This window comes from Dermacentor andersoni, chromosome 6 (assembly GCF_023375885.2).
Source record: "Dermacentor andersoni chromosome 6, qqDerAnde1_hic_scaffold, whole genome shotgun sequence".
Lineage (NCBI taxonomy): Eukaryota > Metazoa > Arthropoda > Arachnida > Ixodida > Ixodidae > Dermacentor > Dermacentor andersoni.
In genome coordinates this window covers 138,146,981-138,174,731 of record NC_092819.1, presented here as the reverse complement: position 1 = coordinate 138,174,731, position 27,751 = coordinate 138,146,981, and the positions used below count along the sequence as shown (strand labels likewise).

The window sequence follows — 27,751 nt, the reverse complement described above, 5'->3', positions numbered from 1 at the left end:
CGTCGCTAGCCAGCAGAGGACTCGGGAGCCGGTGCCACAACACCGGTACCGCAGTCCCGCTGAAGGTTTGCCTGCGTTGAAAAATTACGACCGTCGGCAGCATGCGAACTCGGTGCTGACAAGACGACGTTGCCCGAATATATTCTGCGCATGCGTGCCGCGCTTCTGTGGCGCGCACTGACTAGATCGTCACTCGACACCACGCGGGCGTTATGGCGCATACATAACACGTGGTCAATATTGCTTGACACCCTCCGTGGTTGCTCAGTGGCTATACGGTCTTGAGCTGCTGAGCACGAGCTCGCAGGACTGAATCCCGCCACGGCGACCGCATTTCTATGGGGGGTGAAATGCGAAAACACCCGTGTACGTAGACTTAAGTGCACGTTAAAGAACCCCAGGTGGTCAAAATTTCCGCAGGCCTCCACTACGGCGTGCCTCGTAATCAGAAAGTGGTTTTGGCACGTTGAACCCCATGATTTATTTAATATTGCTTGGCCATTCTAAGCCTCGGCGGCCTCTCTAGTCAGCAATTGACTCGGGAAGCAGGAGCTACAAGACCGCGTTCAGCATTCCCACTCAAGGCTTGTCTGGATTTCCCAATTACGACTGTCGGCGGAATCCGAACTCGGTGCTTTCAAGAATGCGTTCTCCCAATCCGTACCGCACCCCCACTGCATGCACTGTGACTCGTCACTTGACACCACGCGGGCCTTCCGACCCTTCAAAAACCACGAAGAAAACCCAAGCGGTTGCCGACCGGACGCGTAGAGGTGTGATAACCCACCCCTGCACGCATAACACGTGGGCAACTCGCGACACGGCGAAAGTATCTGAATCAGTCACGCGGCATAACAAGACCCGCAGATGGCAGCGGCAAGCGCAAGCCCAGTTCGAACGTGTTGATTTCTCGGTGTATTTTGAATCGAATACTTCGCTAAATATAGCCAGTTTGTGAAGCCAGAAAGCCGTTCAAAGCTACACAGACCAAGTTTAGACATGTGGCTGAACCGCATCGCTGGCGATTCCCGTAGTCACTAAAGCTCCAGAGTTACTTGCAGTCGCGTTTCTTTTTTTTTTTTTTTTTTTTTAGAAAGCGTTATGACGGTATGCGTCTCGACGTTGTACACCCATGTGCATGCAGCTCAACGCTCATGCGGCGCTCAAGTTCGTGAACACCAAGGATCCCGGAGGCGCAACGTCGCTCTCGGTGTCTGTGAGCATGCAGGGGCGTTGGAACAGGCCCAAGGCCTTCCTGCAGCACGAGGCCAGCAAGTACGGATTCCTCGAGCCATGCATCAAACTGCCCGCAGGTGTGCAGCAGTTTGGAAACCTGTACGAGGTATGAAAACGCACGACCAAAATTTCTGGACCACCGCTGTTCGACGAACAACGGAGCATTAGTTCTATCTTCGGCCACTCGGTGTGCATCTATGACCCGGCTCTTCTTTAAAAGAATGGGTACCAAGAGAAGGGAAGCGCAGTCGAGGACGGCAGATTATGTTGTCCGACGAAATTAGGAAATTTGTTGGTGCTAGTTGAATCGGTTGGCGCATGACAGGGGTTATTGGAGATCGCAGGGAGAGGCCTGCGTCCTGCAGTGGACATAAAAGATGATGATGATGATGATGATGATGATGATGATGATGATGATGAATTTTATTTTAGGAGCGTGGGAGCGGGGCTGTAGATGTGACTATTTTCTCAACTGGACGCTGAATAAGAATCTCAACCCGCCTAGGACTCTCTAACCCCAGTATATTATAAGTGGAAACCTAGCGTTTTCCTCGCGGATCTCGCAAAGCGCGACGCAAATTAGTAATGCCAAGTGCATCATCGCTTCCTAAAATTCCAGCAAGGCACATTGCTCGACGCACAAAGATATCAGCCACCAACGCCTGTGCCAGGACCACTCGTTCCAAACGTACAAACCTGCACCCTGTTGCGTGCGCTGCTAACGTTGAGAGGCATCGGGTTTGGTGGTATTTTACGCACATTATTTGCGTCGCTAAAGCTATATTGCTACTTCGATGCTCGTAGGGAGCGCGGTGATGAAACTGTCCTTCCATGGCATTTTGGTGAAGGTTTGTAATAAGGATGACACGGGTGAGAGTACGAAATTTCGACGTGATGAAAATTTACTGATATTTTTTTTATTATTATTGCGCAACTTTTGACGACCGAACAACTCGCACATGCACAGCTATATATTAAACGTCTGTTCGTTCCAGAACGATTGCAAGATTATCAGCACATAAAGTAGCATATAAAAATATCACTATTATTTTAACTGTTACAGCAGATGAAGAGAAAACTACATGAGGTACAGGTTACACAGCAAGCCCGTAGTCACGCGAACTTTAGTGGAACACAGCACTGTGTTCATGGTGCATATTTGCACTGCCAACTCATACTGTGAATTACAGACTATGTGCTCAATTTTCAATGTAATTGTGCTTTCTTTTCGGAACCCATGCCCTGCAAACTTCTGTGGCTCATTATAAAGAATTACGGATTAGTGTTTTAAAAATAGCGAATTCTCGTATATCGAACTCTAAAAATTTATGATTTTTTCTTACTTTAGAACAGAATACTTTGGGAGCGGTCTAACTCTGTTTGGATTGTTTATGCCGGATCTCTTTTTAGGCATACTGTCATAGTCACGTCACTCAGGAAGAAATGTCAAATAAAAAGCGAAATTTTCAGCTAAATATCATCTTCTCCCTTATTTGTGTGACAAGTTAAGCTACAACTATATAGCAACTTCTCTGTTTTCAACACATAGTCCGATTTTCCCTCGTTCACAATGCCCACTGCTTTCACGTGACGTCCTGTATCTGTCGCCGTAGACGTAAGCTGGCTCAGGTGAGCTAATTTCTCCTGTTCAGTTAGGCTTTCCAAAAAAGAAAAAGAAGATCTAATTCTTTGTCTACAGATAGTGCCGCTTTCTCAAGTTTTCCCGATCACAGCAAACATTTTCATAGTTACGACTAACCATGCCGCAATTAAATCTCTGTCACGCAGATCTGTAGCCAACCCAGCTACCAGGCAGTCTATGACAAGGCGTACAAGGCCGAGTACCGATACAACTTCGCAGATGGACTTTCCTTCACCTACGACACGTTGCAGTCACTGACAGAAAAGGTGAGGAACTTGCCGTGTTGTCAACGCGGGTTAAAATTCGATATGAGCACCGGTTTTAGAGCGCAGCTCCTACGCGCCCGTTCCTGCGGCAAGCGTTGTCTCTCGTAACTGAGCGAATTGGCACGGCGAAGAATGCAAGCGAGCGCGGAGGGCAGCGGGAGATAAAAGACTGCGATAGCGAAGAGAGCGGGAGGAGAAAAGCGGACTCGGAGGGTATGGCGAAAGCGTGAGAAGTGTAGTGCCGCGCAAGACGGGCTTGGCGGCGACGATGGCTACGAGATTCAGCCAGCGTAGCGCGCGTCGTACATATGGAAATAAAGGGCTGCAAGAGTGGAGGTGTGTCCGCCGCTGCTGCTCTGAATTGGGCCCACGCGTCACCCACGCGCTCCCTCTCGAGACCTCCTGATTAGCGAGGCAGTCACGCTACTACACTTCCCTATGTTTGAAACGCGCCGCACACGAAAGATTATCCGCGCTAGCCAATATATCGCGGAATGAAAACACGTATAGAGCTGCGCTCAAATTTTGCATTAGTGAGTATCGTAATAGCCGTTGAATTTTGTCTTCTTCTATGGTGCATGCTAAGCCTGGGCGTATTTACCTCAGGGAATGCGAATTCGAGCGCTCCATGGGCCGTGATTCCTGGCCTGGCCCGGTACGTACGTGTGTTTACGCGCCTTAGCCCAGCCCGGTGATTCAAAGCGAGTCTCGGGCCCTGCCCGAGCACGACAATAAATTTCACCCACTCGACCGGGCCCTGACCGATCGCAAATCAGGTCCGACCGAGGCCCGCACGTGCCGCTAAGAGTGTTGGGACCTCGGTTTGGCGGAGGCAAGGTATACACGTTCCGACAGCTTGACAATTCGGAGAGTCGAATGGCTCTATTCAAAAGTAAAGCAGGTTTGCTGAGTGGTTATGGTGGTGCCCCAGTCGAACAGCCGCCTTTGTTCCAAGAGCAGGCGGCAATGACCTCTACGGCAAGGCACGGCGAGGCACGGCGAGGCATGGCGATGCCACGGACGGTTGCTGCAAAGCCCCCCCCCCCCCTCTAGGATGCCGGAGGCTTAGGTGTGAATAGTGGAAGAAATGAAGAGTTAATGTTCAAGACAGGCTGGCTTCACGCGGTCGCATGGCACTGTTGCTTTCTTGCCACGAACGTCAATCTTCAACGTTTTCGCTGAACGCGGAACCACACGACAGGGGCCGATGCTTCATAGGAAGGAGTCAGTAGTGGCTTCATGGAGTCGCGCCGCAGAAAGACGTGCGTGGTTGTACGTGGGGGTGTAGGTCGAAGCTGGTCGAGCTAGGAATGTAACCTAAGTGCTGCACGACCGCTGGCGGAGTACCTCTCTGGCTGTCTAAAAACTGGCCTGGTGGAACGCGGATTGCTGACCCATAAGTATCTCGGCAGCGCCGACTACGAGGTCATCCTTGATCGTTATTCGCAGCCACAGTAGTACTATGGGTAGCCTTTGCACCCAGTGCTATCTGTCGAGCGCGGCCGTGAATTACGCCTTCAGTTGACGGTGGAGATGCGCTTGACCACGCCGTTGCTCTGTGGGTAGCAAGCCGTGGTGTCATGAAGGCGCGTGCCGAGCAGTCTCGCCAGGGCAGAAAGAAGCGAGCTTTGGAACTGTCGGTCTCGGTCAGTAGTTATACGCAAAGGATAACCGTACCGCGGCACCCTCGTAGCAACAAATGCTTCCGACACTGTTTCGGCCATGTCTTGTAGAGGCGTCGCCTCGGGCCACCCTGAGTACCGATCTACACGCTTGAATAGGTAGCTAAAACCTGGGCAGGGGGGAAGAGGCCCCAACAAGTCTAAATACATGTGATCGAAACGGCTGCACCGCTCAACGCGTGTGCCGGGTCACTTTCACGGCTTGACAGGCCTGGCAGCTTCATGCCCAGCTTCGAACACATTTGTTGATCCCTGGCCAGACGAAGCGGTCTGTGATAAGCCTCTGTGTCGCTCTGATGCTGGAATGGCTTAGTCTGTGCAGTGAATCGAATACTGGCCACCGAAACTGATGGGGCACGAACGGGCGAGAAGTTGCCTGCGACGTGTCGCATGTGACCAATGTTGATGTGTAGGGAAGCGGCATCTCTGCAAGTTGGGGCGACGAGCCTTTCTCCCGCAATTACCGCCGCTCAGGGTCGTTTTGTTGTGCGGAGGCTAGAGCTGGGAAATCCACAGGACCAGCGGGAATACCGCCGAACCGCGACAATGCGACAGATGCCTGATTCTTGGTCCCAGAGATGCGGCGGATTTCCGTAGAAAATCCGGAGAAAAAGAAAGAAAAGTTGCCGAAGCTCACGCTCTGAGTACGAGGAACTGTTAATGAAAACGAAGGTTAACGGCTTGTGGTCGGGGAGAATGTAAAAGCTACAGCCTTCAAAAAAACGAAAACGCTTGACAGCGGAATAGATGGCAAACATTTCCCTCTCGAAAGTGCTGTAGCGTGCTTCTGTAGGTTTTACGCGCTTTGAGAAGCCCAGCGGCGTTTAGTCTGTGCCATCGTGCTGCTGCAGTACTGCACCCACTGCCGTGGTTGACGCGTCTACTACAACGCGAGTGGGAGCGTCGGGCCACGAATGGATCACCAAGATTGCAGTCGCCAATCGCGTTTTGGCTTCCTGGAAGGAATTTTCATGCTCCGAGGACGGGTGGAAGGCAGGCGTTTTTTTTTTCTCTTTTTTTAGTCGCGACGCAGCAGGTCGCTAAGCGGCTGAAGTACTTACGCGCAGGGTCATATGAAGCGCCTGTGCAAATTTAAGACCCAGAAATTCGCAGAAATTTTGGAAGGAGGTTGACCACTAATTCCAGTGACTTGGTGCCTTGGGGTGAAAATCCAGGGCTTCGACTCCGAAAATGCATTTCTGGGGCTTTAGGACCATACCGTGTTCATCCAGTCGCTCATATAGAAAGCGAAGCTGCTCTTTGTGCTCTTCGTCTGTGCAACTTGCAACGAGAATCTCGTCAAGGTAGACGAAAATTAACGGGAATCCACGCGTAACGGGGTGCGTGAACCTTTGAAAACTATGCGTGGCATTCTTCAAACTGTAAGGCATGCGGACAAACTTAAATAGGCCAAATGGAGTAGTGACTGCTGTCTTCGGAGTGTCGCTGGGTTCGACAGGAATTTGGTGGCACGCGCTCATCAAATGGATCTTGCTGTATATTTTGGTTCCTGCGAGACGAGTGCCAACGTTATGTATGTGGGGAAGGGGATATTGATCTGGAGTAGTGAACGCATTCAAAGCTCGGTAATCGCCACAAGCACGCCAGTCGGCACTGTCTTGCTTGGGAACCGCCGTCGTTATCAGTATTCTTGATAAAGCGTAGCCGCTCGTCGCCTGAGAATGACTTATCATCCTAAGAGCCCTTAGTCGGGACGAGCGATGATTGATTCTGGGCATTTGATACGGTTTTTTTTTCTTTCTCTTTTCAACAAGAGTAACCATCAGAAGCCCTCCATGGCAGCCTTTCTTCCGTCGGCACGCATTCTTAGCGTCCCAACATCGACCACGGAGGATGGAGTCCATAAATTGCTCGAAGGTTTCTGGGGCCGCAGGTCAATTGACGAAACGTATAATGCGGAGTGAAGGCACGTAAGGGATGCATGCTGGCGACGGTAGTAACAGGTGGTAACACATCTTGAGACAGGGAAAAAACGTCGGCTTGATCGGTCTGCAAATCATCAAGTAAGGCGATTGGCAACGTGCTCCTTAGCAATGTCTCTCCAGTGCCATAGTCAAGTGTAGCCCTGCATTCACGTAGGAAATCTATGCCTAAATTTACATCATGAGTTGCGTTGACCAATGCAGTGAACTCGGCTCTGAAGCTCTGTCCTCCTATCGCAACCAAACCGAACAAACACCAACAGGGCGCAGCATTTTACCGCCCACTCCACAAAAAGTTTCTTAGCGATCCCACGCGAACATAACTTACTGTCCTAAGCGATCTTTGAAGCGAAGGCTCATAACAGAAATAGCGGCACACGTATCGACAAGAAAAGTAGAATTTACACTGTCTGTATAAACACACACACACACACACACACACACACACACACACACACACACACACACACACACGCGCACGCACGCACGTATACACGCACACACACACATACACACACACACCTTGTTCCTAAGCATAAAACGGACGGAGGAATTGGGGAGTCTGACCGTCCCGCGACCTCACCTCCATCGGCCGCACCAGCTAGTTTCCCTGCAGATGCGGCGGGGAAAGCGATCGACGACGGCGCGGGGATGGCGAACGGCGCAGTCGGGTCGGCGGCGGTGTAAGGCTGCGCTCGGCGACAGGCGACTCATCGCGCGATTGGAGCGACCACTGTTGCCGCAGGGGATGGACTCCAAACGGTGCGGGTGCGTCTTCGTGCACGCGAGCTCTGCACGCGGAAAAACGTGGCACTCGCTGCCGGAGGGGGTGACAAAAGCGCGCAATATGTCCTCGGGAACCACAGGTGTATACCAGACGGGTAGGTCGCGGTTGAAACTAAATGGAGCAGGTACGCGTGGCGCCGAGTATGATGTCGCGGGAGCATGTCGTGGCATCGGATATACCGCAGGAGTATATCTTGGTGTTGGGTAGTACTCCGTAGTGTCGGCGACTGAGATTTGCCGGGAGAGACCGAAACCCCGTGTTATTTGAGTGTGGTTCTTGTTGCATCATGCATAGTACTCAGTACAATATCAATGGAGCCATTACTCAGTCCCTCTCCCTTAATTTATTCCATCCTCTTTTTCTTCATTCGAAGCGGCTCCAAGCACGCGCCTTGTAATGGCGCTGCAGTAGGCAGTGATGCCTTATATAACCTATCCCCTCATGAAAAAACAAAAAACGGTTGTCCATTTTTGTCTCACGTAGTGCTGCAGCTTCTTCGGTGTCCTCTTGTTACGGGCGCTTCTCGTGCGTGCTTCACATCCTCGGAAATTAAATGTAGCTTATTGCGTGCGGCTTGCAGCAGGTGGTTCAGGGTTCAGAGGCGCATTTCCATAGTTTTCTGCGCTTGATTTGTCAGGTTGTGACCGATGATTTACAGCCGAAATAGCTGAAAAAACGGATGCCGGTGACTACTTCATGACTATAGCGGTACTAAATTTAATTTTGCTGATAGCTTCACGGTGAACGGCCGCTAGTTTGGAAGCATTCAACACACGGCCATCTTTAAAAAGGTAACAGGCAGGACCACGCTTTTCAATAATTTTCTTGGGCGCAGAAAACTGCGGAGAAAGCTTCCCATGAAATGCAGGTAATTTAACCCGCAAGTAATCACCAACGACGAATTTGGGTTCCTTGGCACCGCGTTTTTCATGGGTGTAGCTCTTCGACTTCATTTCCTTGTCTTGATGAGCGCTCGCAAGTGCTGTAGTGCCTTTGAAGGATCCGTGCTGAAAAATTTGTCAGGCGATCCCACAAGGTCAAGTCTGGTTCGAGGTTGGCGTCCATGAAGAAAAACAGTAGGTGCAACACCAGTAGTCGCATGACGCGTACATCGATACGTTTGTAAGTTTGGATCACTGGCTAGTCTATGGTCTTGTGGTCCACAGCAACCCACTGTTGTGTGATATGAAGGAACCGGATTCAAAAGCAATCGTCGGGTCAACTTGGATCACAGGTATCTGACATTTGATATGTGTCGTTTTCCCGCCAACTTGGATAACTGGATAGTCTATGGTCTAGTCGTTGACAGCATTCCTCTGCGGTCTGATAAGAGGGAACCGGATTCGAAAGCAATTGTCGCGCCAACTTGGATCAGGCGTATCTGAGATTGCATACGTGCAACGTGCATACGTTCCGTTTTACCGCCCACTTATGTTGCTGGACGTGTGCTACAACATACATGCCGCCGCCGTTCCTAGAACCTCTTTCATACCAGTTTGCATTACTGGCACACGAAACTAGGCAGCTGCGACATTTCCATGACCTTCTTCGATCTCACTTTGGGTCGACGGGTGCATGCAACTGTGCGTGTACCACGGTGTTAATTTGGGCATTGAGCCCTCTCGCACATTACCCACCCACCAAGCCTACGCCTATTTTGTTTTATACTGTTTTCAGCCGAGGCTTTCCTGTTCCCCCGTCCCGCCATAAAGTAGAGGAACTCAACCCACTCCGAATTCAGCGCTCGCGTCTTTCATGAGTACCTGAAACAAAAATAATGAAAAAAAAATCAGGGGTGTACCTCAGGTGGTAGAGCGTTCGCTTTGCATGCGAAAGATACTAGGATGGATACCAAGCACCTCCACTGGACTATTTTTTTCTTTCTTTCTTGCAGCATGAGAAAAAAGGATAACTAAATCGTGGAGTTTAATGTCCCCAAACTCGATAGTGGTTTCTCAGGGACAGTGAACAGTTCCGGAATAATTTTGACCAGCTGCGGTTCTTCGACTCCCACCAAAGGGTAGGGAATATAGTGCCTTAATTAACTATACCTTAATTAACTGTGCCTTAATTAACTTGCCTTACTGAACACCGAAGGTTGTCCGTTCGACTCCCACCGTAGATCGTGGTTGCGAGTGCTTAAATTAACTCAACATTAAAGAACTGCGCTTTAATTAACGCCAAACGTCGTCTGTTCGAGTTCCACCGAAAGGCCAATGGTTCGACGTCTTTTTGGAGCATGGCGTAGTCACGCTAACGCCGGATTGTCCGCCTCGTGGCCCACATAATGATCTAGCATTAAAGAATGCGGTACAGCCGATCGTGCGATGACGGTCGATGTTGATGCGTTTATATCGAATTATTTAGCGACAAAACTCATTGAATTCGTCGGAACGAGTTACGTGTGAGGCGCGTACTGCAGCGGGACTAGCGCTTCCGTATAACAGTTGTTGGCATCTAGCGCAATGGCTGCCACCGCTGAAAGCGGCGCGTCGCCTCCGAAGTGCGCAAAACAATGTAACAAGTGTGCACACATGCATACATACCACTTGTAAAGTACATGAAGCACCCTAAGAATGCTGACACATTGAAACAAAAGGGTGTTCGTTTGCTGAACCACCACAACGGACGGCGTTTCTAACGTTTGCATACAAACTTGCCCTGTATGTTGCTGGCGGGGCTTGGGAGAACCAGCTAGCCAAATTATTTTGTTGTTGCGTCTTTTTTTCTCAACAGAGACGTTTGTCGTTTGCGTGGCACCAAACCCTTAACACCTTTTCCCACCCCTATCCTGTCCATATTAATGCCACGCACGTTGTCCTGCCAAGATTCGACTCCCCAGCCGGAATTAAAGTGACACCGTGTCGGCAGCCTCCACTATCATCAACTACCACCAATGCTAGTTCGCGGTGCGGATAAATGCGCGCTGCACGTAGAGACGCGAAGTACAGCTGCACGTAATCACGGTTTCACCGGTAGTGGGTTCACAATAGACACCGCAAGGTGTTTGAACCCACCGCCTTCCATATTCGAAGGAAGAAGCGTTCATCGCATCTTGTCACGAAGCTGGTTATCACATCGTAGTCCGTGCCTGTCGTAGGCGTCATTGCGTCGTAGGTTGCGACAACGTGAATGCAATAGTAGAAATGATCTGTGAGCTTTGCAGGAGAGCCTGTACAGTTGCGCCCGTACAGTGATTGGATACGTGAGAAGCCCGAACACAACGTTTTCCTGTTTCAATGCGATTATCATTGTTATTGTAATTAGCATTTTTTTAAGTATTTTCGACGTGATGTCTTTATGTATCGCTGCCAGTTTGTACCGTTTTCCCGCCAACTTGGATCACTGGATAGATTATGGTCTAGTGGTTCACAGCATCCCACTGCTGTGTGATTTCAGGGAACATTAATATGCGTGACATCAATATGGGCAGGAGAGACTTGGGGTGGGAAAAGGTGTTAAGGGTTTGGTGCCGCACAAACGACAAACGTCTCTGTTGAGAAAAAAACACCCAACAACAAAGTAATATGGCTCGCTGGTTCTCCCAAGCCCCGCCAGCGACACACAGGGCAAGTTTGTACGTTAACGTTTCAAACGCCGTCTGTTGTGGTGGTTTAGCAAATGAACACCCTTTTGTATCAATGTGCCAGCATTCTTAGGGGGATTCATGTACTTTACAGGTAGTATGTATGCATGCGTGCACGCTTGTTACTTTGTTTGTTTTGTTCACTTCGGAGGCCACGCGCCGGTTTTGGCGGTGGCAACCATTGCCCTAGATGCCAACAACTGTTATAGGGAAGCGCTAATCCCGCTGCAGTACGGGCCTCATACGTAACTCGTTCCGACGATTTCAATGCGTTTTGTCGCTAAAGTAATTCGATATAAACGTATCACCATCGACCGTCATCGCACAATGGGTTGTACCGCATTTATTAATGCGAGATTATTACGTGGCTCACGAAGCGGACAATCCGGCGTTAGCGTGACTAGGCCATGCTCCAAAAAAGACTTCGAACCTTCGGCCTTTCGGTGGAACTCGAACCAACGACGTTTGGCGTTAATTAAAGCACAGTTCTTTAATGTTGAGTTAATTTAAGCACTCGCAACCACGATCTTTGGTGGGAGTCGAACCGACGACCTTCGGTGTTCAGTAAGGCGAAGTTAATTAAGGCACAGTTAGTTAAGGTATAGTTCATTAAGGCACTATATTCTGTACCCTTTGGTGGGAGTCGAAGAACCGCAGCTGGTCAAAATTATTCCGGAACTGTTCACTGTCCCTCAGAAACCACTATCGAGTTTGGAGGCATTAAAATCCACGATTTCGTTATCCTTTTTTCCCATGCTGCAAAAAAGGAAGAAAAGAAATACTCCAGTGGATGTGATTGGTATCGATCCCAGTATCTCGCGCATGCTAAGCGAACGCTGTCCCTCCTGAGCTACACCCCTGATTTTTTTTCATTATTTTTATTTCAGGTACTCATGACAGACGCGAGCGCTGAATTTAAGTGCCTTGAGCTCCTCTACTTCATGACGCGACGGGAGAACAGGAAAGTCTCTGCTGAAAACAGAATAAAACAAAATAGGCGTAGGCTCAGTAGGTGCGTAATGTGCGAGAGGGCTCAATGCCCAAATTAACACTGTGGTACACACACAGTTGCACGCACCCGTCGACCAAAGTGACATCGAAGAGGGTCATGGAAATGTCGCAGGTGCCTAGTTTCATGTGCCCAGTAATCCAAATTGGTATGAAAGAGGTTCGAGGAACGGCGGCGGCATGCAAGTTGTAGCACACACCCAGCAACATAAGTTGGCGGTAAAACGGAACGTATGCACGTTGCACGTATGCAATTTCAGATACGCCTGATCCAAGTTGGCGCGACGATTGCTTTCGATTCCGGTTCCCTCATATCACACAGCAGCGGAATGCTGTCAACCACTAGACCATACACTACCCTGTTATCCATGTTGGCGGGAAAACGACAGATATGCAATGTCAGATACCTGTGATCCAAGTTGACCCGATGATTGCTTTGGATCCGGTTCCTTCATATCACACAGCAGCGGGTTACTGTGGACCAGAAGACCAAAGACTAGCCAGTGATCCAAAGTTACAAACGTATCGATGTATGCGTCATGCGGCTACTGGTGTTGCACCTACTGTTGCTCTTCATGGACGCCAACCTCGAACCAGACTTGACATTGTGGGATTGCCTGACAAATTTTTCAGCAGGGATCCTTCAAAGGCACTACAGCAGTTGCGAGAGCTCATCAAGACAAGGAAATGAAGTCGAAGAGCTACACCCATGAAAAACGCGGTGCCAAGGAACCCAAATTTGTCGTTGGTGATTATTTGCGGGTTAAATTACCTGCATTTCATGGGAAGCTTTCTTCGCAATTTTCTTCACCCAAGAAAATTATTGAGAAGCGCGGATCTGCAGCAAAGTTTTGTTCGTTCTCGGTTGTCCTCGCTTCTCCGTTGGAGCGCGAAGCTTCTCGGATGATGATCGGCAGTTGTTGATCAAATGCAGACAGGAAGTGGTGGAGATCAGATGCACAAGAAATATTTATAGCTAAAATTTTCTATATGCATGGCATGCAAAACAAATACATTACAAACTTGAATAATTGAGAAACCAAGTCTCAATATTCGACTGCCTCAATGACTGTTAGAGCCCAGACTCGTTTTAACGTACAAAGTACGAAGGCTCAGTGATCTATCAGCAATTCAGATCTCAGCCAAGTCTAACGTACATGGTACGGAGCCTCACTGGTCTATCAGCAATCCTGATTTCAGCCAAGTCTCAGGGACAGCATGTCGTCCCGATTTTTTTAACCCAAATACACACAGAAAAAAGGCGGTAGGGCTGTTGGCCCGTCCCACAGGTTCAGTTGCCAATGAGAGTCAACCGCTCGTTAAGCCACCACCCAAAGGGATGGGCTTACTCTTAAAAGTAAACATGTTGGAAAACAAAGCTCTTTTCCTTCTTCACTAAAACTCCGTTGCCCTCTCATTTCTGCGTAATCAGCGACGGCCTCAGCAAAACACGCCAGGCCCGCCACGTTATCGCTAGGCCGCCTCAAACCCGAAGGGCGTCTCTAGGCCGCAAATGTCTCGGAAGCAGGGGCAGCGACACTTAAGAACACGAACAATCAACGCAACCTTACACGTCCCTCCTAAAGGGTATACTGGGCTCACAATGTGCCCAGCTATACTACAATAGCCAAAGGGCGCTGTATCCTAGAATTTAGGCTCTGCCGGTTCAGTCAAAGAAAATACATACGCTGCCCAACTCGGGCGCTGCGGAGCCCACAAGGAACAGTAAAATGAACTGAAAGGACCACAAAAAAACCACAATTTTCTCACAGCGATAAAAAAAGGCGAAAGCTCAACACATTCATGGCAGTGAGCATGCAAAAGAAATACTCATGTATGTACAGGAAACATTTCCAACGCACTGCACAACACAAGAGCAGAAAAGTGACATATGCAGGTTATATACATACATAGAATGGCCACAGTCTTATAACCTTCACACACATGGACGACAACGGCCACAAAAATTTCCATCAAGGTTGAATTGTCCCACGCACACGTCCTTCCGATGAACGGGAACATTCACGCCTGTCCCAGCTGGCATGGCTGTTTCTGTCTATCCTTTCTTTTCTGTTCTTTTACTCGGTTGGCTCCCAATGACTGTTAGAGCCCAGACTCGTTTTAACGTACATAGTACGGAGGCTCAGTGATCTATCAGCAATTCCGATCTCAGCCAAGTCTAACGTACATGGTACGGAGTCTCACTGATCTATCAGCAATCCTGATTTCAGCCAAGTCTCAGGGACAGCATGTCGTCCCGATTTTTATAACCCAAATATACAAAGAAAAAAGGCGGTAGGGCCGTTGGCCCGTCCCACAGGTTCAGTTGCTAATGAGAGTCAACAGTTTGTTAAGCCACCAACCAAAGGGATGGGCTTACTATTAAAAGTAAACATCTTGGAAAACAAAGCTGTTTTCCTTCGTCCATAAAACTCCGTTGCCCTCTCATTTCTACGTAGTCAGCGACGGCCTCAGCAAAACACGCCAGGCCCGACAAGTTATCGCTAGGCCGCCTCAAACCCCAAGGGCGTCTTTAGGCCGCAAATGTCTCGCAAGCAGGGGCATCGACACTTGAGAATACGAACAATCAAAGTGACCTTACACCTGCCTCTTACCTCTTGGAAGATGCGCGTGTGTGGACAAACTAACGGCTCTTCATCGTGAAGCTAACAGTAAAATTAAATTCAGTACCTCTGCAGTCATGCACTGGTCACCGGCATCCGATTATTCAGCTATTGCGGCTGTAAACCATCCGTCACAACCTGACACATCAAGCGCAGATAACTATGAAAATGCGCCTCTGAACCCTGAACCACCTTCTGCAAACCACACGCAATAGGCTACATTTAATTTCCCAGGATGTGAAACACGCGCGAGAAGTGCCCGTAACAACAGGACACCGAAGAAGCTGCAGGACTATGTTACACAAAAATGGCCAACCGTTCTCTTTTTTTCAAGAGGGGATATGTTATATGAGGCGTCACTGTCTACTGCAGCGCCATTAGAAGGGGCGTGCTTGGAGCCGCCTCGAACGAAGAAAAAGAGGATGGAATAAATTAAGGGAGAGGGACTGAGTAATGGCTCCATTGATATCGTACTGAGTACTATGCATGATATAACAAGAACCACACTCAAATAACACGGGGTTTCGGTCTCTCCCGGCAAATCTCAGTCGCCGACACTACGGAGTACTACCCAACACCAATACATGCTCCCGCGAAATCATACTCGGCGCCACGCGTACCTGCTCCATTTAGTTTCAACCGCGACCTATATACTCGTCTGGTATACAGCTGTGGTTCCCGAGGACATATTGCGCGCTTTTGTCGCCGCCTCCGGCAGCGAGTGCCACGTTTTTCCGCATACACAGCTCGTGTGCGCGAAGACGCACCCGCGCCTTTTGGAGTCAATCCCCTGCGGCAACAGCGGTCGCTCCAATCGCGCGATGAGGCGCCTGTCGCCGAGCCCAGCCCTACACCGCCGCCGACCCGACTGCGCCGTTCGCCATCCCCGCACCGTCGTCAGTCGCCTTCCCCGCCGCAGCTGGGAAACTAGCTAGTGCGGCCGCGGGACGGCCAGGCTCGCCTATTCCTCCGTCTGTTGTTATGTCTAAGAACAAGCTGTGTGTGCGTGTGCGTGTGTGCGTGTGCGTGTGCGTGTACGCGTGCGCGTGCGCGTGTGCGTGTGCGTGTGCGTGTGTGTGTGTGTGTGCGTGTGCGTGTGCGTGTGCGTGTGCGTGTGTGTGTGTGTGTGTGTGTGTGTGTGTGTGTGTGTGTGTGTGTAGACAGTGTAAATACTACTGTTCTTGTTGATACGGGTGCCGCTATTTCTGTTGTGAGCCTTCGCTTCAAATATCGCTTAGGACAGTAAGTTATGTTCGCATGGGATCGCAAAGAAACTTTTAGTGGAGTTGGCGGTAAAATGTTGCTCCCTGTTGGTGTTTGTTCGGAGGACAGAGCTTCAAAGGCGAGTTCACTGCATTGGTCCACGCAACTCATGGTGTAAATTTAGGCACACATTTCCAACGTGAATGCAGCGCTACACTTGACGGTGGCACTGGAGAGCTTTTACTAAGGAGCACGTTGCCAATCGCCTTACTTGATGATTTTCAGACCGATCAAGCCGACGTGTTTTCACTGTCTCAAGATGTGTTACTGCCTCTTACTACGGTCGCCTGAATGCCGTCACAAAGAAAGACATGCATCCCTTACGTGACTTCACTCCGCATTGTACTTTTCATCGATTGACCTCCGGTCCGGGTAGTGGCAGATACCGATGCACCCACCTGACAGAGAAAAGACCGCCTTTGTTACGCCTCACGGACTCTATGAGATTAACGTCATGCCGTTAGGCTTATGTAATGCCCCAAAAACCTTCGAGCAATTTATGGACTCCATCTTCCGTGGTCTCAAATGGGAGATTTGTATGTGTTATTTAGATGTCATGATTATTTTCGGCCGAACTTTCCATGAGCACAACCAGCGGCTCGGCGTTGTTTTGAACTCCATCCGACAGGCTGGCCTCACTTTAAACTCTAAGAAGTGTCGTCTCGGTGAGCGTCAAGCCCTTGTGCTGGGTTATCTCGTCGACAAGCAGGGTGTACGGCCAGATCCCCAACAGATTTCTGCTGCCCGCAACTTTAAGCAGTTGAAGACAGTGAAAGCCCCCAGAAGCTTCCTGGGCCTTTGTTCTTATTTTCGCAGGTTTATTAAAGACTTCGCCTAGCATGCTTGTCCACTGACTGACCTTCTCCGCAAGGAGACTCCTTACATATGGTACGCTCAGTGCGAGATTGATTTCCAGCAGCTGAAGTTTCTGCTCACCTCTGGGCCATTTCTCCGCCATATTGATCCAGAGGCCTTCACCGAACTGCATACTTTTGCGAGTGGTGTGGGCATTGGTGCTGTGCTAGTCCAGTTTCATGACGGACGCCAGCACGTCGTTCCGTACGCAAGTCGTACTTTGACGAAAGCAGAGAGCAATGATACAGTTACGGAACTGTAATGTCTTGCTGTTCTGTTCGCCATCCACAAGTTCAGATCTTATTTGTATGGCCGTCATTTCAAGATTGTCACCGACCATTATTCTCTCTGCTGGCTCGTTGGACTGCATGACCCAGCCGGTTGGTTGGCTAGACAGTTCCCGACAGTTCCGGAAAAACTTTGACCAGCTTGGGTAATTGTACTGGACTTCGACTCCCACCAAAGAGCATGGGTTATTAGAATGTCTTAATTCACTCTACCTTAACTAACTGTGCCTTTATTAACTTCGCCTTATTGAACACCAAAGATTGTGGGTTCAACCTCTACCAAATATCGTGGGTGCCTCCGCTTTAATTAACTCGACTTTAATTAACACCAAACGTTGTAGGTTCGAGTTCCACCAAAAGGCGAAACTCGAACGCGACTCAACGCGTTCTAAACCATTTGATAGGTTTATGGTCATTGGAATGCACTGCCTGTGGAGAACAAACATGTTTGATCGAAATACCGACCCCATAATTTCATCAGCAACTTATAATATTCTATTCAAACGATCGTTCAAATGAAACATCTACATGAACAAATCGAATTTAGTCAAGATGGGTATTTTGTATTGATAAGGTGCTTATCCTTAACCCCATATTAGTGCTGTTTGTGAAGATTTAGCGCGACCTGAGCATCGCATTTCAAGAATGAAGCGTTTCCAGCTTTTCTGGACACGAGTGTTTAGTTCGCATGAGTGTCACCACGTGGAGTGCTAATCTTAAGCTTTTCAAGCTTCCCGCGGTGATGCGTGATGACGTCAACAAAACAAAAATAAAATAATTAAAAACTATCCCTGTGCATTGAAGTTCACTACAGTGCTCGTCCCGCCGGCGTGATCAATATTCTTGATAAAGCGTAGCCGCTCGTCGACTGGAAATGACTTATCATCCTAAGAGCGTTTAATCCCGACGAGCGATGATTGATTCTGGGCTTTTGATACGGTTCTTTATTTTCCTTTTTCTCTTTTTTTTTCAAGCTAGAGTAACCGTCAGAAGCCCTCCATGGCAGCCTTTCTACAGTCGTCACACATTCCTAACGTCCGAACATCGCACAGCGTCTACTATTGACGCCGTCGTAGACGGCTCTTGATTTTGACCTATCGATTTCGTTAAGGTGCCCCCAATTATTTCCTTAGCGACTTTGCTATCCGCACTCATGGAATACCACATCAGCTACAAATCTAGATGTACTCAAGTATTAAGACATATAATTGGATACGTTGGTTTTGCACCTTGACGCAAAAGTCACGATACAAGAATTGAGCAACTTGTCTCTGTGCCGTCGTACGTTAGCCTGCTATAGACGAAGCTGCTCGCAATATTACGTCACATTTACTGGCAACCAGGCCAGGTAAACCCTAGGGTATGACATATGCAGCCCTTGCAGTTAGTTCCTATAGTAATCTCCTGCCACGGTTATCCACGTGCGTGAAGGAAGACCGCTATTCAAAGTTAATGTGCAGTAATATATGCGGCATTTGTCTGTTCTTTATATTGTCTACCATGTTGCCGTTCCGCCTTTATAATGTAGTCGTAATGTGGACTAGCAAGTATAGAACACAATAAAGGCTACCAACATACTCAAAGACCTCGCGCACAATTCCTGACACACACTTGTATTCAATAGTTGTGCGACTGTCAAGGACATCCTTAATGGACGTTCCATAATACATTATGGGATTTTACGTGCCAAAAGCACGATCTCATTATGAGGCACGCCGTAGTATGGGATTCCAGAATAAGTTGCACCGCTTGGGATTCTTTAACGTGCGCCTAACCCTAAGTACACGGGTGTTCTCGCATTTCACACCCATTGAAATACGGCGGCCGTGGCTGGGCTTCGATCCCGCGATCTCGTGATTTGCAGCTGAACCCAATAAGAACTAAGCAACTGCAGAGGGGAAAGAACGTTGACAGTTCGAGGAAGGTGACAGTCGGTACGTGAGACAATTTGTTCCACTCCTCATAGCACGAAAATCGGTATCAGCCGTCGAATAATGACACCGTAGACTGTACCGTACATAATGTGATGAAATCCACGCCCAATATTTCAGGCCCGAATCACACTATAACGACTGACGACCAGGCATCTCGCTTATACATGCAGTCGTCTGACAGCTGCCGGGCGCTGGCGTTGGCCACAGGACCTACTTACTTGACCTCTCTTCAAGACTTGCCGACATTCTCGCCTTATTTCACACCATCGCGTTTCAGCTGAACTGCTTCAACAGCCAATTTATTTGCGCCAAAATTTCGCCACCCTGTCAACGTTATGGTTTCTTATTTTTAGGTCATCTTTATTATTTGGGCCAATGCTGTCCTGAGATTTCAAGCGGTTTCCCTTTTCCCAAGATTCCCGCATTTTTGTCGGCCTCTGTTCATATTTTGGAGGATTTTTATTAGACGTTGAAACAATAGCACGTCCCCCTGACCACGCTGCTCAAAAAGTCATCTTATTTCCCTGAAGTCTTGTGCAAGCTTCTGCCTTCTTGCCGTTCATCAACCTCCTGATTTTCCTGTCACTTGTATCCCATTTTGACGACTACGATCCCACCGAAGTTGGCAATGATATAAGGACCATGGGATTGAAACCGTTTAAATCAATTCTACCGTGGACACGAAAGCCGCTTTTGCTCACTGCGAATGCAAATATTGCATTAATGAGCGCCATTCTGAAGCATGTAAATTCATAGTCTAAAATTATGAGGATCCCACGCACTGTGCGAATCGATGTAAGCCAAGCTTTCTGTGTTGTTTGTTTTGATTTACGGTAATTAGCGGCAATGCTCACTGCGAATATAAGATTTATTCAGCGAATAGTGCAACACGAGAGCAGTGACTTGATGGCAAATATTACCTTGCGCGCACTACTACTGTTTGTCTGCGTAGTACACAACATACAGCAAGCCGTGTTTGCTTGAGGCGTTGTTGTAAGCCATTGTTTGTAACCCGTGAGAGGGTTGAGCATTGTCGTTGCTTCACATGGCACATCGCATCGAAGCAGATGTGTTAGCAGAATTATGGTGCTCTACGTGCAAAACCACAATCGAATTATGAGGCACGCCGTAGTGGAGTACTCCAGATTAACTTTCATACCCTGGTGCTCTATAACTTACTCCGAAATCAAAGTGCACGACCGTTTTTATATTTCGCTCCCGTTGAAATATGGCTGCCGCGGCGGGGATCGAAACAGCGTCCTTGTGCAATGCCATAGCAGTCAAGCTACCGCGGCATGTTGATTTGACGTGCGACCACTTCAGTAGTGTCACTTATACCCTAGGGTAATTAATTGCGGCTTTGCGTCTGAATGCCCTGCGTCAGTTGTCCACTTGACGAATTTGCATGGTGTTTAATTTTTAGCAATAGCAGAAACGTACAGTACCGTCCCTTCAGTTTGCCCGCAACCGCTGTCGTGTCTGTAGTAGTAGGGTTTCGTTATCTTCCCTCTTCGTGTTTTCCCTGTCCCGTCCTCCCCCCCCCCCCCTCCCTGTATGAGAACTGCGTGCGAAGAGTGGCAAGGGTGTTATTCACTCGTTTTGCGAATACCCCGGTTCTACCCATTCTCCCCCTCTTCTCCTGCCCCCTCTCTACCATTCTATATACCTCTCTTCAGGACTTGCATGTTAGGATAAGGGTAAGCGCTGCAGTTTGTGCAATGCCTTTTGCGGGGGGTCACGGATAATTACAGCTGTCAAGAGGCTAATGTGACGTCCCCAATGGAGCTCCAGAGGGCACTATGCACATATGACGCGATGCAAACGTCCAAACGACTTTCTTGCGCCACCTTTCCTTCCCCCCCCCCCATTTCTACGCTCCTTCCATGTACATGTACGCTCTGAATCTTCCCCCGACACGGCGTGCAAGACAGCAACTGCACCACTGGAAAAGTCGCAGGAAGAAGCAAAGAAAGCTTCACTTTCAAGAAGTTGTCTTTATTTGTTGGCGCACAGTGGCGTATCGTCGGGGCATCATCCCGTGCTTTGCGGGATTTCTAGGTGGCGATAGCCAACAGGCCGACTTAATTGAAGAACAAAACACTTCCAAAAGAGTGAGTCACGAATATAACTCTTTATCAGGTGAGCTTGCGCTGGAAAACACTCAAAGCGCAACGATGGCTACGTGCAAAGTAGTGCTTCCTCTGAATCTGAACTACGGATCAAGGCATCGGTTCATCAGATTGGAATGTCCGTGCATTGCAGCGCAATCTCGGGTCCTCAAATGTGACGGATAATGTAAGCCAGTATTCGCATCACGCGCGCAATCTGATAAGATAACGCTCTTTCGCTATTGAATCCGTGAGAACATACTGGATATTAGAAACACATACAGGTGCGTCTTGAGCTAACCGATAGCTTTGGAACAGTAGTTAGACGCTAAACAAAAAAAAAACTCCCCCCCTACCCCCCCCCCCTTCTCCAAAGAAAAATAGTGTGCAGTTGCTTTGAATATTAGCTGAAACATATTACTCGTGGTAAAAAGGGCCCCCAAGACTGCACAGCGGCGCCCACATACCAAAATTTCAAGAGCTAAACACTTTCCAATTACTGGTATTTATCAAACCAGTATTTCGTGGTTCAATGTAGCCCTGTGGTCCAGGGGCCAGTTCCACCACGGGTACTGTATCGTAGCTCATATTTCATCTCAGCTATAATTGTCACAAAATCACAGTACTTTTTCTTTAGATCTTAACATTAGACAGCCAAAACACCTGCAGCGAAACCCTCATCCTAATGCTTCAGTACTTTTTGTCTAACGTACATGTCCGTGCTGATCCATATATTATAAAGTACTGAAAATGTATTCAACGCTTTCCCTGAGGCAGCTGCTTTTATTCCTGATGCCAGGAAACCAAGCCTGATGCCACCAACGCTCAGAAATCTAATCGGGAGCGCACACAATGTCTTCGCGCACATTGCGGGATGTACGGTAGAGCTCAGGTGCTTCGTCTGTAATGTAGGAGAATCGGTTATAAAGGCAGAAGTGCACGGTTGGGCACATGCGCTTGAGCTTATGAAGTTGATTTGCACCAGATAACCTGTCCAAGCCTTCACACTTGCTTTATAAGAAGCCTACAGCACCACCATTATGCCGGCTGCTTTTAACTGCACCAAACAAAGCTATTAAACAATACAAGTATTGGTGACATCATTTTATCATTCGAGTGTTCAGAGTGGCAACATCTCGATGCGAAGTAAGTTGAGAAGTTGTGTGCGTCATGAACAAAGCTACGTCAATTAGATTTTCAGTAATTGCTCTTACGTGGCTAAAGAAAATCAGGAGTTTGGAGCCCATCCTCGAGATTATCCAGCCGACATCAGAAATTTCGACTAAACATGCTTCTGTAAGAGCCATGCGAACGAAAATGTTCCCAGTGAACGCTCTTCTTGGAAGGCGTAACTGACGCACAAAAAGAACATCTGTAAAGTCATAGAAAGAACAGCGCTTCAAGACGGCACACAAAGGAGGAACCACACACTGTGCTAAAAACTTGAAGCGCTGTGCTTTCTGTGATAATTTATTTATTTATTTATTTATTTATTTACAAATACTGCAGCCCAGCAGGGCTATTGCAGGAGTGGGTGAATACAAATGCGAGAAAGAAAATCACTATACAAAGAAGCATGCGTGAGTACCATGACTAAGGGGAGCATCCAATGGCATCCCCAAATTCTCTATGTGGTAAAGAACGGATGGAACCAGGCAGGTCATTCCAGAGTTCAATTGTCCGAGGAAAAAAACTGTATTTAAAAGTGTTGGTGCGAGCAAAAAAGACGGATAAGTTTAAGTCATTGCTGTTTCTCGTGATTAGGGGCTTTGCACGGGTCAGATATGTGTTAGGGGAAGCATAATGTGGAGAGTAAAATAGAGAGTGTAGAAGTTTCAGAGAATTAATGTGACGACGGTGGGAAAGAGGGGTTAAACCAAGCATATTCAGATGAGATGACGGTGAAAACATTCTATCATAACGGCGGTATATGAAACGAACCGCCTTTTTCTGAACAGATTCAATTTTGTGGATGTCCGAAATTTTGTAAGGGTTCCATATGGTAGACGCATATTCAAGAATAGGTCTTACAAGTGTTTTGTATGTAATAAGTTTAGTTTCTTTGGGGGCAGCACGTAGAGTTCGGGTTAGATAACCAAGTTTTTTTAGTCCTTTGTTGCAAGTTGTTAGAATATGTTCTGACCAGGATAATCTTGGAGTGAAAAGGAGGCCTAAATACTTATATTCGTATGCGCGCTGCAGAAAAGTGGATTTATAGGAATAATTGAAATATGAGCAATTAGCATGCTTGTGAAAGGACATGGCGACTGTTTTCTTGAAGTTAATGTTCATTTGCCAGAGTTCGCACCATTCACAAAAACTTATAAAAGATTGATTCAGAGTGTTATGATCGTTAGGTGAAGAAATGACATTGTAGAGAACGCAGTCGTCAGCGTAAAGCCGAATTTTTACTGAAACAGAGCTTGGAATGTCGTTAATATAAAGCAAAAAAAGCAATGGCCCTAAAATAGAACCCTGGGGCACACCGGAAGATACTGATGCGTCAGGAGAGTTGAATGAATTAAAAGAAACATACTGTGAACGATCATAAAGAAAACTACGGATCCAGTCAATGAGAAGCGGGTTATTAAGGATAGAGTTTAGTTTATGTAATAGTTTAGGATGTGGTACAGTATCAAATGCTTTCGAGAAATCAATGAAGAGTGCATCTAATTGATGACCTAAATCAAGAGCAAAAGCGATGTCATGTGTAAATTCAGTTAATTGAGTCACTGTGCTAAAACCACTACGAAATCCATGCTGAGCGCTGCATAAAATGTTATTAGACTCGAGAAAAGTGATAATGTGTTTATAAATTATGTGTTCAAGAAGTTTGCATGCATGAGAAGTTAACGAAATGGGTCTATAATTTAGAAGAGATTGTTTCTGCCCAGCTTTGAACAATGGAATGACTCTAGCCCGTTTCCATGAACAAGGAACTGTACAAGTAGATACAGATTTCTCAAAAATCAATGTGAGGTATTGACACGTCCAAAGCGCATAACGATGAAGGAACACATTGTTAACATTGTCTGGACTGCAGCCTTTTTTGGTGTCAAGATTTAAAATAAGGTTCAGGACTCCTTGCTTACATATTGTGACATTGTTAATTGCACAGGACATGCTAGTTGTCGTGGAGTAGAGAGGAATTACGCCATTGTCCTGTGTGAATACAGACTGAAAATATTCACTGAATGCTTTAGCAATATGTCCAGGATCGCTTATTTCGGAATCGCCTAATAGAAATGTCTGGGTGGTGTTCTTCATTGGCGAAATTGAGCTCCAAAATTTTCGTGGGTTATTTTTAACTAAATTAGGTAGAGTGAACTGATAATAAAAGTTCTTAGCTGCGTCCATTTTTTGACGGAGTTCTTCCTTCATAAAGCGGAACTGGTCATTTGTTTCTGCATTCATGTGGCGCTTCCCACGTGCTCTGGCTACTCGACGCTTCAAATGCAGTATTTCCCTTGTCATCCAAGGAAGGTCTAGATTATTCTTTTTTGTTTTTAATGGCACATAGCGCTCTATGCAAGTATGGACAATGAAGCAAGTATGGACAATGAAGCAACTAGCCCGTCAGTCAATCCTTGCAAATCTGTAAAGTCAACCTGACCACACCTAGCCTTTTGTGCGGCTGTCATCAATAGTGTAGCCCCGTGACCATGTTCCTTGTGGCCAGTCCGCTTTCGATTGTAATGCACGCTGTTTTCTCGAAGGCAAGGAGTTTAAAGATTTTCAGTGTCAATACAACGGTGAACGTGTGCCGCCGAAAGCTTGCTTGGTCGCGGAGGCAATGAACGACGCAATGATGGTGCAGATTTAGCGCGTCGTTGGCATCACGAGAATGCGCTGCCGCCGAGGGAAGGAAGATAACGAAAGGGAAAAGCTTGGTAGCTGCTCATGGAGCCTTGCCGATGGTGACGGTGCCATCGTGGCGAAATCTGGGGCGGCGATATTGACGGCTGAGGCGATTTTTTTTTATTCTTTCTTTTATACAGCGAAGCCGTTACGAGGAAGTTTTAGCGCGGGCACAACATCGACGCGGCCTATTCAAACAGATGTAAAACGCAGAAACGAATTTCTGACACAACCCCTTGACCGATTTTCGTGAAATTTGTTGGGTTCGAGAGAAAAGGGTAAATTCTAGTGACTACTGGAAGCGGAATATCGATTTAAGGCCTGAATTTCGATAAAAGAATTTTCGGAAATTCGAAAGTGCGTAAATAAATAGCAGCACGACATTTTCAAATTAACCCCCCCGTCACTAACCGATACCGCGGTTCTGTAAACCGCATCCATTAGATAATTCAAAGCGGACAATTCCAATATGTCGATTTATACCTTACGTGAATTCGTTACGTTGTGTACAAGGCTTCTGCAAAAGCAGTATTTCCAGATAAAAATTTTTTTTACATTCGTGTGTAATATATCAATTTTGTCCGCTTTAATGTGCTGTTAGATACACTGCGCAGAATTGTGATATTTTTCATTGTCAAAAGACAGTTTTAAGCTTGACGGTTTAGTTTTAAGAAAATTTGCGATTTTTGCCAGTTTTTAATAAACAAATGATGACCTAAATGAAAAATTAGGTACACGCGCTCACGCATGTACACAAACACAAAAATGTACGCACCCACGCGCACGAAACTGCACACACACAAACACGCGTATGCTCGCACACGCATACACGCACTTGTGCGCACGCATATTCTTATAGCGATACATAAACATGCGCGTACACGCAAGTAAAAGTACGCAGGCACCCATGCTCAAGGTTGCACACCCTCATACATTCGCTTTCCTTCCCTGTTGCCTCACAAGAACATACGCGTGCAATCAGACTGAATGACACTCGCTCTGCAATTACCGTTGAAAACGCCAGCTGTAATAAATCGCTTTACGATTTAAATTTCGCGCACCTTCAAGTCAATGTGCCCTTTGCTTAGAGGGTGCAAGACCATTTGCTCCTGTCGTATGACATAATCGCCCTTCCCGGAACAAAACACTGCTTTTACGCACAACCAATGTCCGACTAAGTGCCATAAATGCGTGCCTTGTTACAAAAGGCTAACCTCTTGGCGCAGACAGTTCAAACTTGTTGATACTCGGCTATTATATAGAAATAAAATCGGTTAACATTTCTCCCATTCAGTTACAAATGTGCATTGCCGTGAAGTTCCACAGGATGGTGAAGGCGCAATGTCCAGAATTCCTGAGTATGTCCATGCTACAAGGCACGATATTATCTTTTTAATGCAACACAAAGATATGCGCATGCTTGTTGTTATGCTGTCCAAAAAATAAAATCTGACAATAAAAGCAATGACTTAACAAATAACCATCCCATTCCTACGTTTTAGAAAGTAAAAATAGAAAATATAATATTTGAAGAGCCCTGCCGAAAAAACCAATACTGGAACCAAATCTTGAGTTTTGTGTTTCGGCCATCTGGTGGAAGAGTGTCGAACTCAGTCCTACCTGGCATCAGAAAAAAGAATCACGCAGCAGGTCATCGAACCGCTGCCAGCATGACGCGGAACGATAGGTGCAAGCGGTTGAACGACTCGGCCACGGCCTCCAACGTTCGCGCAAAAGATACGCTCGGGTTTTTATAGATACCACGTGGACTTGCACGACTGTGTGTCAGAAATCGCTTTTGGGAACAATGTTACGCCACGTGTAGGAAGCCGAGATAGACATCAATCGAAAGCCGAGTCTCCTGGCTGCTTACGCTGCAGCGATTTTTATGATAGACGCCGTAGTTTTATCACAGCTACCGCTTTTGTCTCGAAAATCGAGTACAAAATTTCGTCGTTTCCATAGGCTCCCATTGCTGAATCTTTGACTACTCTGGGAACAAAATCCTTGCTTGCCAGAGAGTGATCACTGCATTTGGCTCGTGTGGATTGTCTTCCCGGACATGGCTGTCACCTGCCTTTTTCAATAATCAACCTGCAGCTTTTGTTATTCGCAAAAAACCCGCTCGTTCCATTGAAAACGAGCTTGCTTCGTGCCGGGGCCGCTTGGGGCGCTAGTTGGTACGTGTCCACAAAAGCTGGAAATTGTGCGGGAAAGCGATTAGATACGGATATAGATACATACAAACATACACGCATAGAAAGACAGTTAGTGAAGTACCCTAAGAATGCTAACGCATTAAATGGGAGCCCCTTCAGGAATCAATAAACAACCACTTTCTACCTCCCATTTCATTCTCTCTTTATCTCTCCTTTCCTTTTTAGCTGTGCTACTACAAGTCGAACCTAACGAGCGTCCCCTACGGATTGGCCCTGTTCGACATGCAGTACGAGGACTGGGTCGGCGTCTGCTTCTCGGAAAAATTCGCCCGGTTGCGCGCCCTGCGCAAGCTGATGGACTTCATCACCCAGCGCTTCCGCTTAGCCTCCGACTTGACAGACTGCTTGTTCAGCGCACGGGCCGCGTGAAGAACCGCTGCGGCGTGCACGTTCGCGAACCTGTCGACGCCGTGTCTCGTCGTATTCGCAGGACGAGCTACAAATGAAAAAAAA

General features: G+C 47.5%; 1 protein-coding gene across 1 annotated transcript; it reads left to right on the top strand.

Moving 5' to 3' along the window:
- Positions 1–402: 402 nt before the first annotated feature.
- On the top strand, positions 403–27,751 carry LOC126523581 (uncharacterized). The gene is made up of 3 exons (XM_050172179.3): positions 403–1,342; positions 3,025–3,144; positions 27,464–27,751. Exons 1-3 carry the CDS (start codon positions 1,133–1,135, stop codon positions 27,665–27,667), a joined length of 534 nt encoding a protein of 177 aa, XP_050028136.2. The 5' UTR covers positions 403–1,132; the 3' UTR covers positions 27,668–27,751.